This window comes from Crocodylus porosus, unplaced genomic scaffold (assembly GCF_001723895.1).
Source record: "Crocodylus porosus isolate Cpor-Errol unplaced genomic scaffold, CroPor_comp1, whole genome shotgun sequence".
Lineage (NCBI taxonomy): Eukaryota > Metazoa > Chordata > Crocodylia > Crocodylidae > Crocodylus > Crocodylus porosus.
In genome coordinates this window covers 56,186,534-56,198,714 of record NW_017728907.1, presented here as the reverse complement: position 1 = coordinate 56,198,714, position 12,181 = coordinate 56,186,534, and the positions used below count along the sequence as shown (strand labels likewise).

The 12,181-nt window shown below is 45.6% G+C and overlaps 1 protein-coding gene across 1 annotated transcript in view; it reads left to right on the top strand.

Moving 5' to 3' along the window:
* The window catches only part of PLPP3 (phospholipid phosphatase 3), an 82,769-nt gene extending 71,078 nt beyond the window's left edge, over positions 1-11,691 (top strand). Inside the window, exons 7-8 of the mRNA XM_019530637.1 lie at positions 2,018-2,194; positions 9,885-11,691. Of these exons, the coding sequence (XP_019386182.1) occupies positions 2,018-2,194; positions 9,885-10,013 (306 nt within the window). The 3' untranslated portion in view covers positions 10,014-11,691. The remainder of the gene's footprint in view (positions 1-2,017; positions 2,195-9,884) is intronic.
* The last annotated feature ends 490 nt before the right edge of the window (positions 11,692-12,181 follow it).

Below are 12,181 nucleotides of genomic sequence, written 5' to 3'. Positions count from 1 at the left end.
CTCCCAGACGGGACTATGACTTCATGACCTACAGCCCTTCCTCATCTGCACCCCCCACCCCTGCCCATCCCTGTCCCCGCTTCCTCCCCCGTGCACAGGAAGGTAGCACTTTGTGGAGGGGCACGCCTACTTGTGCTCCGCCGTGGCTCTGCCTAAGGCTCGGTCAGCCTCAGGCAGCTTTGATTTGTGGGCAGAAGGTCCCAGTTTTCCTGTTGTCTCTTCCCTTTTGGTTTCCCTTGTTCCCACAGGAACCTGGGAAGTAGGTCGTGCCCACAGTTTGAAACGGAAACAGGCTCAAGATAGCTGTAGGGGGGACAATATCCATTTGACGTCACTTCAGCTTCATGTCAGGTCAAGCCTTTCGGTCTTCCCTTGTTAAATAGAAGTGATCCCTTCCCCCCCTGCTCCGACCCACAACTCCCGCTCTTGTGTGTGACACAGATGAGAGTCAGAATTTCAATTACTGGATGATTAGGGTGGGCGGACACTGGCTTTCCTCACCCGAGTAATCATGGGCTAGCCTGTTGGTCTGTTTGTGTGACTACCAGGGCAATGCACTTCACTGCCAGTCATTTTTCTTTGTCGGTCCATTAACAAGCATCCTGCTTGTCCATGTAGAAAAAGCTATATGTCTATAGCCGTTAGGCTTTTCTTGTCCTGTACATGGATCAGTGGTTTTCTTCCAAGTCAGAGTTATGGGCCTATTCAAACTCGCACTGCAGTCAGGACTGAGACATGCCTTGATTTCAATGGGAGTTGGCTCCGACTCTGAGTTCACATTGTTGCACAGGAGCGGGGAGGTGACCATAAGCATAACTGTCCCAATTATGTAAGAGTTAAGGGATCGTGATTTCCCCCATGGTTAAACAGGAGAGGCAGCATTTATAGGAATTCTTACAGCTGTTCCTGGAAATATTAGGGAACTGTGTGTTTAAACTTTGCCATCAGCATCCTTGACATTTGCCAAAGAAATGCCACTGCAAATACTCTTTGTTTTCTACTTTCTCTTGGGTTCAGTTCTCTGAATATGTTGTCATCTAACAAGGATGCCCAAGGAGTTAGATCGGTGCCTTCAGAGGTTGTCCCTGATGTTGACAGTAAACCCGGCAAGCTACACATAAGGAAATGCTGCCCTGCCCAAGTTGCAGACTGTGTGTGAAGGGCCAATTCCTATTCCACTATGTTAAGAAATGATAAATATAGGTTCACACCTCCCCTGGAGGAAATGGGCACTAGGACTTGGATCTCCTGCACCCTAATCACCAGGCTGTTGGGCTGAAAGGTGGGAGTACCTGTTTAACAATCACTAGTCAAGTTTTTTTTTTTCTGAGCACAGTTTCAGGGACTTATACACAATAATGCACCTGTCCAGACAGAATTGGATCGCCAGAGAGCATACACAGTCGCAGAAGAGCCTTCTGAGCATGCCAAGAGAGGCAAATGTAGTTGTGCAGGTGGAAATATGATCTAAAATCTGCATAAGAACCAGAAATGCCATCTCCACAGCTACATTTGGACTCCTAAGAAGTACTTAGATGTGTAAGAGTGAAATAGGTTTGGGGTTGGAGAAGGCGGCTGTTTATAAAGCAGTCCTCTGCAACACCAGTTTGCTGGGAGGGCCAGGAGAGAGATAGGGCCAGTGGGCGCCCTGGCACCACCCTCTGCCTTTCATGCTACCACTCAGGGATCCAGTACAAAGGGTGCACGTGTATTACTTGGTTCCCCACCTGCACTCACTGGAGTAGCTTCCCTTCAGTTCTGCTGCCAGGGGCTCATTTTGAACCCCCCTCTCCTCCACATTTGTTTTTTGTTAATGCAAAATGCCTGTTCACTCATGCGCTATGACCCTATGCTGCTCGGGCCAGTGGGCACCATCCCCAAGCACCTGAGGGCAGAATAACATCCCAATGCCATGTTTGACTAGCTCTAGTTTTGTGCATTCGTTCTGCTGTATAGGGCATGCTGCAAGGAAGTTGTAGCATTAACACTCACTTCTGTTTTTCCTCTCTCTGGTCAGTTATATCTGCAGGCCAGGTTCACGTGGAGAGGAGCCCGCCTGCTACGTCCCCTTCTGCAGTTCACCCTCATCATGATGGCATTTTACACAGGACTGTCCCGTGTGTCTGACCACAAGCATCACCCTACGGATGTGCTGGCAGGGTTTGCACAAGGAGCCCTGGTGGCTTACTGCATAGTAAGTGTCATCTTGTACCGTGGTGTTTGCAATGGGGTGACCGTGTGCAGTAAGGGTGGGGGCGGGGTTGGAGGGTAGCAGTGATAATGTTGCTGGGTCTGTGCTGGTGACTGCATTTCCTGCATTAGGAGTTGTTAAGCGAGAGTTCACATTGACATGGTGGCTGGCTCCTTTAAATGGGCTGCAGTGCTTAGATGTTAAGCACGGATTCAAGTCCTTTGCAGTAAATCGATCTCAGATGACATCCTGGATGCTGCCCAGAGCAGGTGGAGAGTGTGATAAGGTACAAGGTAAAAGGCTGCTGAACAGGACTGGCAGAGCAGTATTACTCAAACTTCCACCAGAGAGGCCTGCTGCAAAGCCACCAAATCCCTCCTGCATCACAGCTGGACAAGATGAAAGACCAGAGCACTGCATTAGCACGCTGAGGCTGGCTGGTACAGCCCTGTGTCCTCAGCGCTGCACATTCTGCTTGCCAGAAGGGGGCAAGTAGGAAGGATTGAAGGGTCCGCAGGGCCAAAAGTCTCAAGCCCTAGTTATACAAAAGCAATAGCATGCTTAAATGAAACAGCTGCTTCCTACTCTTCCTCATTGTCCTGAAGTTCAACCAGTTCATGGCTTGGAAATGGTCCCTGACTGAATGCCTGTCCGTCTGGACACACAGCCAGTGCAGGGAGTCAGTCTGGACACATTTCTCCGGGAGTCGAACATGCAAACAGTAGTACGAGCTTTCCTTCAAAGTCAAAACACTTTTCATAGAGAAGGAAACCGTTTCCTTTTGTTGATGCCATTGCTGCTCTGATCTGCATTGCTAGTCAGCTGACCTGGTGATCTTCAGGGCCGTGTCTTTGGTCCGATATGGATCTAAGATCCAACTGAGCGGGTTGGGAGGCTGGGAAGATGTATATTCTCTTCAGAGTTAAAGGTCTGTGTCTGGGAACGTGGAGCTTGGGTTGGTTGTTTTGATTGGAGTTGGGATGTTAATGCGGTAAAAAAAGGTTTGTGAGAAAATGGTTAACAAAAGCCACGATTGCTGGTCTGCTGCTGCCTGGCTTGTTCTCATGCAATTTACTTTAAAAGAGGGCCTGATTGCACAGTCCTTTAACTCAAAGTGACACATGTAAATGTTTAATGCAGGCAGAACAGGAGGGGCTGGCTCTGTCTAATGATGTGATTGTTTTCAGCACCGCTATCTTGTATAGGAACAAAGGGGTTGGGGGCTAAGGTAATTTATGTGCCTCTAGAAACTCCTAAAATCAAGTTTTTAAAAGGTTTCATTTTTTTTTTTTTTTTTTTTTGGATTAATCTGAACAGTTAAGTAAACCTAGAGGCAAGGAATAAAGTTCACTTGAGGTTTGTTTGTAGGACTAGAAAATACGTTAGTTGAGCGGTTTTCTCTTTTTGATAAAATGCTAATGTTGAGCCAAAAATATGCTGTGATTGAGATGTTTTAATAAAATATTATTAAGCTCTCGGGCAGTGGGAGTTGGATTTTGACATTGCCAAGTGCCAGTGCCACATCACAGCTTAGTGTTCGCAAATCCAAAATAGCCGTGCAAGAGGGCTAATTGATGGAAACCGTCTAAAGAGCCCATTGTATCCATGTGTGTCTTTCTGTCTTAAATGGCTCTTTACTGCATGGTAGTAGCAAAACCCTTGTGGTTCATGTATCTTTTGTACAAGTGTCACAGGGTAGTTCTCAAAGGCTCGAGAACCATTTACTATCCTAGCAGCCAATTAAAGAAACAACGCATCACTGTTGAGAGCTGTGGGAGCTGAAAGGCCCTGGTAAACCTTTGGAACAATGAAGTAGTTTTTCTCAGTTCAGGTGCCCCTCGTCTTGTCATGTGGTTTTGTCGGGACACTAATTGGGTATGCAGACAGCCTTTCTTTTTCTTTTTCATGCATGCATTTTAGTAACCTGCATATTCTTCTGGTTGTCACTTTAAAAACTTGCTTCAGGGTTCAGGAGGGAAGAGGAATCTGCACAATATGCGGAAAGGAAGAAATTTGCTTTCGATCTCAGTGGATCGAAGCGGCAGCTCCTGAAAGACAATAGGGCTCCAGATGCTAGAGACGGACATTTGTACATTTCCTGTCGAGTGACAAGTTGCAAATCTGGTGAACTTCTCCATGGCCTTTAACAGATGGCAAATTGTATGGGGGCAGCAAGAGGGTGAAAACGCTGCTGCTATAGGTTGACTTTCCTGTGACGCGGCGAGCCCGCATAGGAAGCAGCTGCCTGATCAAACAGGCCTGGTCTTTCCCTTTTAGCAAAGGGCACACCCGCTCGACTCCCTGCTCTTTTGTGTGCCTTGGTTCCCGGTCAGGATGCAGAGAGGGCACTGGTCATTTGTAGCTGTGTTCTCACAGGGATTCACTTGTTATAGCTTGGAAATGATACAAGCAGAAGTACAAGCAGGTGAAAGATGGCAATTCCTCCCAGGATTCGTACCCAAACCTTGCTCTGCTTGTGTCTGATGGCAAAAGACAAGCTGAAATGTTCATTAAAGAAAGGAGAGGCGGGGTTGTTAACAGCCCACTGCAGGTGTATATTTTTCCCCTTTGGAGGCTGCCTCCCCAGTAAAGGGCATGGGCATCGAGCAACTGTGGGTTGCTGACACTGTCAGGCAGAGGAGGCCACGCCAGGGCTTCCTGCTGCTACAACAGAGGAGAAGGTGGTGTAGACCTGAGCAATTTTCCCAGTCCTCCCAAAGTGAAATGAGTGGTGTAGACCTGAGCAGTTTTCCCCATTCTGCCAAAGTTAAATGGGTGGTGTAGACCTGAGCAATTTTCCCAATCCTGCCAAAGTTAAATCGGCAGGTGAAGTCCTCTCGTGGCCAACAGGTCCAGAATCAGGCTCTTAGGCCCACTATGAGCGACTTCTGTATGCTGGAGGCTTTTGTTCCCATGTTAGGGTCCCTCCACTTCTGTGCTGTTTGCTGAGAGACCCTGGGGGACAGTCAGAAATCCTGGAAGTTCAGATGCTCCGCTCTGTCTTGGGGCACGTGCTAAGGTCACAGCCCTCCTGTTACTCTGCAACACTGCTGCTTCTCCGTCAGCTCTCATCAAGTGACTCCACAGCTCCCGCTGCCCTGAGCCACCACTTCTCTTTCTCTTCCTCCCTCTCCTGCCCAGCCACAACTGTTAAAAATATATTCACTCTGTCCGCTCCAAGGACCTTTCACTGGAGCAGCCTCTCCCAGGTCTCCTAGAATAGAGGTGGGTCTTGCTCCTTACGTCATTCTTGTCCTTGTCAAGGCAGGACTGGTGTGGCACAGGTGGGCGGGTAGCACGTGCCGGCAAGCTCAGACGGCAGGAGGCTGCTAGCAGCTCTGCACAACGATGGCACAGAGGAATCTTCTTCCATCGGGTCTGCGACAGGCGCGGAGCCGCTCAGGACACCCTCAAAGGCTGCTGAAGCATTCGGTGGTGGTGCCGCCCTTACGTGAAGCAGTGAGGAGCATCACAGATCCTGACTCTCAACCACTTCTGATAGCTTCCCCACCTCAGGATCCCACTCTTCCTTTGTAAAGCAGATGGATAGCAATCCTGCTACTTGGAAACTCATTGTAGCTGGATAGGCCAGCTACATCGCTCCATATCTTCCCCATGCCACTTCCCTTTCTGAGCTAATCAGCCCCGCATATAACACAATAAAGTCCTTGTCATGGAAATGTTTTTGAATACGGAGTATATGGAGTAATTTCCATGTCACTCAGCTGGGGCTAAATGTCACATTGTTAGCTGGTGAATGTGGTAATATAGGTCTGACCTTTAAATTGCAGGGTCTAAGGCCTTTTTGCTTAGCCAGTCACAGTTTTATCATCGTGTGACCAGGTTTGCACCACTCAGCACGAGGAACGGCCATCCCCTGTGACTCAAGGGCTCAGAGTCTCAGCCTCGATGATATTAAAACAGTATGAAATTGGGTAGTCATCGTGCTGTAATTTTCAGTAGAAGCCAGATGTGTGTTTCATCTCCAAGGGTTACCAAAGCTAAATCCAAGTTGTTTTGTAGCAGACACATTTGTCCTTTAGTGCCTGAAATAACAAATGAAAGACTTTTGTGCCAAGCGCTTCCAGCTGACGAAACATTCGGATTTGGTTCTGCCGTGAAATACAATGAGAATTTCTGAAACCAAAGGAGCTTGTACAGGCCGTGGACGTGTCTCATGTCGTTTCTCATGGAGAAGAGGGGGTGGAAACGTTGAAGAGAGAGTCTTTTTGGTGTCCCTCGCCACTCAGATTAGTTGGTGTAACTTGTTGTATGTCATTAAGGAGTTCTTTAATGTAATGAAAAGAAATGGGATTATTACGTGGAAATACAAGATACTAGCTTAGTTTGTACAGTACATTCCCAGTCTTCTGCTGTCAAGTTTTCTTTATGGGTGGAGAGCACCTTCTACAGGAAATGGAAGAAATCCAAGTAAAAAACTTTGCACATTTATTAGCCTTTTCTTGTGTTAAACAGTTGAAGCATTAGGAGGATTTAACACACTGTTTTAACCCTAAAAGATCATGTTTCATGATTCCTAGATGTGTTTATATAACCTCAAGCCATGCTAAAAAGGAATACAGTTTAAAGGGGAATTAAAACTACCACCAAGACTTAGATTTAAACCCTCAAAAGCAGTGAACTCCACAGTGAAGGGTAAAGAAACCAGGATGGCACTCCATCTATAATGTAGTGGAGTTTGAAAATAAGGGCCAGATTCAACATAATCCCCATATGCTTCTTGTGCCGAGCAACTGGCACCTCCCTCCTCCCCCAAATTGATTTGTCATGGGTATCTTGGTGCAGAAATTGGACATCTCTCTGATTGAATCCAGCCCTGGGAAGTGGACAAGTGAGAGAATTACTCGAAGCCAGCTGAATGTGAGGTTTGGGGTTTTTTTAACACCTGATTAATATCCCCGACAAAGAAAATAAAAAACATTTTTAGAGCAATTAAATATGCTGTTAAACTGAGAAATGTATAGGGTTCACTTTTTCTAAATGGGCCTCATGCAAGCCACTGTTTTTGTGAGCCTTTTACTCTCTCCTTTAACTGTAGGAGCAAACTACCACTTAGGAACGTGTCCCAAGACGTGCACATGTGCAGGGGCACATTTTTCCCACAAAACAAATAGCACTGGCTCATATTTGTGCTGCTGCTTTTTCTTCCAGGGCATGCCCCTGCACACATGCTCTGGTGTGTAGCAAAATGACCCGGGTGGGGTAGGGGAGGCTGGGGCCAGCACCTGTGCTGGCTTCAGCAGCCTTACCTGAGGTCCTGGAGGCCACCCAGGGCAGCAGCAGCACCAAGACAAAAAACGCCCCACGGTTCTGCAAACCAGCACAGTGAACAGGTGCACACGTGCCACGTGCAGTTTGTGGCACCACAAACAGCTCCGAGGCACCACAAATCACACGTATGTGCTCATCTAGATGCAACCTAGGCTGCATGCAGACATGCCTGTGGCACTACATGCCGCACATTCAGCTCTTCTCTGTGTTGCAAGGTTGCAGCGTTGGGGGGCTTGACCTTGGGGGATCCTGGAGACAATAAGACCTGCACACAAAAAAAAAGGAGTGGCATATGCGGCACCAACGCACACTGCCCAAACTGGAGCCTGGCTGGTGGGAGCTATTCTCCGGATGCCGGAGAGGGCATGTGGCACAGGTGTCCCCAGGAGAAGTAGCAGTGACACAGCGTGCTGCTGCTTCTTGTCCCCGGGGAAACAAATGTCCATGCTCATGTGGACATGACCTATGTTTCTAAATGATGTCTGAGCCTTTGAATGCCAGTACTTGCACCCAAGAAGAGGAGCCAATTTTTACATGACATGTCCTTTGTACATTTTTAAACCAGACTATTTATGGCTAAGTAATAAAACCCCAAAATGAAGGATTCGAGCCCTCAAATTTTAGCTGTGGAAATAAATAGACATTTCATAGCAGCCCCATGGTCCATGTAGTTGGTTTCCTGTCTCCAGCAGGAGTGTACAAAAGATGATTTGGAGGAAGAAGGATACTGCTGAACCAGGAGTCTGGAGAGCTTTGCCCTGTGGAGCAGAGTAGGGAGGGAAATGTCTTTCTGCCTTTTGACACTCATCAGCCCTTCAACCGGTGAAGTCTTTACTGTCTTATTTAGTCGCATAAGTATCTATTCCATTCCCAGTTAACATATAACTTAAATGGTACTTCCAACTGTGGCAGGAGAGGGAGATATAAAATACATTTATAATTTGTAAAAGTGTCACTCATTAAGGCTTGACTCAGATTTAGCAGCACAGCAATCATTGCACAAGATCAGATCAGCGGGCCTCGCAATCAGGCAGCTTTCCTTCAGTGCGAGGCACACTGAATTCATCAAAACCCACATCATGGGCAATTAAAGGGAAACCTTCCATTAAGAGAACCATAATGCCAGACGCTTGGTGTTGAGCTGTACTCTGAAACACGTGAGAATTTCTACAGCTCGAAAATACCAGGCGTTTTTCTCCCCATCGCTTTGGCTAAAGTAAAGCTTGATGTGTCACCTAGGATCAGCCATCAGTTGTCATGTCAAAATAAGTTTCGGCCCCAATGAAAAATCCTGACGCTTGTAGGTCTGTGAAGCAAGTTAGCGTTTATTCTGCTATACACAGCATACAGTACATGTAGTATATTTGTGTTTCTCCCAACCGTCTCTTTTTTGATAACAGGGATGAGTCCTCTGTCCTTCCGACTGTCTGCAGGGAGTTATGCTGTCTGAGTCTTTTCCCTTCTGGCTTCGGGGTTAAGTTTGGCAACAGAGAAAGTGCAACAGTCATGCTGGGCTGATAAGGGTTGGCCATGGCTGCCAAGGGAGGATGTGAAGGCTTCCTCCCAGCGCTTTGTTTCTTATTGTGATACTGCCCCTCTAAATTGTCAAGCGCTGGCCTTTTCACATCCGGAAGAGTGGTTACGTCATTGGGTGTTCAGGAAAATGTAGTCAGAAATATCGCCTCCTTCCATCCAGGCAGCTCTGACAGCTAGTCAGACAGTCACCCTGGCTAAACCTCTGTCTTGTAACCGATGTGTCAGGGCAAAAAGGGAAAAGTGGAGCTTGCCAAGCACCCCTGACTCATTATGGACAATTAACTTCTTATAGCAGTTTTAATTTTAGGACTGCATCAGAAGTCTGTCTGGTTGAGCTGCTCTGACGCATTTTAAATCAATGGGATGACTTGTGTGAAGACGTAGCTTTGTGTACGTGGGTTGTGCTTTTTAATGGATTTAGGTTTTACTTTCATTTTTTTTTTATCATTTCCTTTCTGGGCTTCCAGGCCTGTAGCGTAGTTCTGTGTTGTCACGTTATTCGTAGGGTGTACGTATAATCATCATTTACCGTCACAACATCCTGTTGGTAAAGAAGCATTGTAGATACCCAGGCTTACATCTGTCAAGGGCCTAAGCCCACAAAGCACTAAGTCCCCTCAATTCCCACTGCCCCTGTGGGAACCGTGGGACTCACAGTCCTTCTCTCTAGCCTCACAGTGAAGTGGTGGCAAAGCTGTGATTACCATCCTGGGTCTCCTGTGGTTTTGGGCTATATTCAGTGATTGGGTAACGCTGAGAATTTGTTTTGAGTACAAACACAGCACCGTCATCAACAGCCTCCAAATAGTATTTGAATACATAGCATCAGACGCAGTGGCATTGATCTCTCAACTTGTACTTGCAGGTGTTTTACGTCTCAGACCTCTTCAAGCCCAAGATGAAGACTTCTCTGCCGCCGCCTCCTCCAACACGGAAAGACATTCTTTCATCTGTGGACATCATTGAACGGAACAATCACCACAATATGGTGTAGACCATTGAAAAACCTGGTCTTTTTTTATATTTTAATTTTATTTTTAAATTTTTTTTTTGTTGCAAAAATGACTGCTGACAGCAACTACCTGCTGCTCTCAAATCTCATCAGACAGTAGAATGTAGGGAGAGACTTTCTTGCCCAGCCAGTAAGGTCTAACTCTGTGGCCTTTTCACTTGCAACATTTGCATGAAATAGGTGGTGTTCAAATAAAAAACAAAAAACAAAAAACAGTGAAAAAGGAAAGAAATAGTGGTGCCGGAGTTCTGGATGTGCAATTGGTTGAGTGTTCATGTTATAGTGAACACCAAATTGTTCATAGCGTAATGAACACTAAATGATTATGTGAAGCCGGCCAGCATTTTTACTATGAATATTTCCAATGCCTGTAAGAAAAAAAGAAACTCACAACTAAAATGATATAGCACTATGTACAAGAAACAGCACTGATTCAAGATTTGGGATTGGTCTATACAAGTTGCTATTTTTGTTCGGATTAATATTGGTTTGCTCAACTCCGTTCCATACTGTGACTTAGTTTAGAAGTTTGCCCTCGCAAAGGCGTCTGAAGGGGGTCTGCTCACACTATGCAAGTTAGAAAAAGTTAACACTAGAAGAGATTTCCACAACAGATTGAACGCGAATGAATCAGTTAGACCCCAAATCTCTTCATTTCCATCATATCCCCCATGACAGAACTGCATGAGGCATCAAGCACACACAAAAGCAACAAACGGTCTAATAAAACACACAAAAAAACTTCCTTCGTTTCCCTTCCCCCCTACAAGTTGCAGCAGAATTTTCTTTGCTATTATTGCTGCCGCCCTTGGGAGTGCATGTCATGTAAAATGTTAGTGGTTGGACTTTTTGAAGATATGTTAGCACTATGTACTTGGGATTGAGTCCCAGGGAACATTGGTTCTGCAGTTTTGGGACGGGCTGCTGGGCGGAACGTCCCAGCCTGGATTTCAGTCAGTTTGTGCATTCCCCTCAATGCCTGTGGGTAGTGCCATGGTATAAGCCATTCAATAGGCCAAATTCTGTCTTCCGCTACACCAGTGGTAAATCAAGAAGGTGTACATGAGAGTGGGGTTTTACCCTGCAACCCTAGTTCTTTGGCTTTCTGATGGAAATTAAAGCTAAATGTTTAAGATCAAGGTTAAAAACTTCTCAAGACTTACTCTGAAAAGGGATCATGCATCCTACGCAGAATGGCCATTTGCACATCCTCTCTTACAGAATCCGTCCTGTCATTTCAACTATAGCAAGCTATGATTTTTATATATAAATATTATATAAATAATGTATAAAACATTAAAAATTAACTATGTAAAATATTATTTCTGAAACAATTTTTAGATATATCCACTATGATTATAAACTGTGTCCTGACCTGTGTTATTTACATTTTGCTGCTTAAAAAAGCATTGAATTAATTTTTTTATAGTCGACTAAAATATTGTAGTTCTGTGGTAGTAATATTTTAATGAAAATAACTACAATTAGAGACATTTGTATAAAAAAATCATATTAAATTGTCTGTATTTTTGTAATGTTTCATTTTGTAAAGAGAAGAATATTCAAAGACTTTTGTAGAATACAAAATTAAAAGTTTGTATCTGCGAAATTATTGCTGTATAAATGTGCTTTTTAAATAAAAGCCCATAACACAACTAAATACCCTGTTTTAGATTGTCTTCTATCTTCACTGGGGTGAGACGGTTGGGTCTTCCAGGGTTGAATTACACTTTGACTCTTGGCGGGGCCTGGAGCTGCCCATCACAGTGCCCTAATACAATTGGAGGACCCCCCGCCCCCGGTTATGATTTTCAAATTTTACAGGGGGAGGTCTCTTGTCTCTTATGGTGGGGCTGAGCTCCCCCGTAATTCAAGCCCCTTGGTGAACACGTGGTGTGTATATCCATTCCAGGTAAAAAAGAACAAGGAGCACGACGTACATGGGGAACCTGAGTCCAGTTCAAATGGCCATGCATTAAGGCTCTCACCAAGCTCCTTCCCCCTTGCAACAGAAATCAGACCTAAGAGAGAGCCCTATATTAGCGACGCAAGGATGAACTCTCCTCTGACACACCTGTCTCTGACCACCCCTCTTTTTTTGCCCATTGTTCTTGCGAGGAAAGTAATGATGCTTCAGGGACTTACGTGCA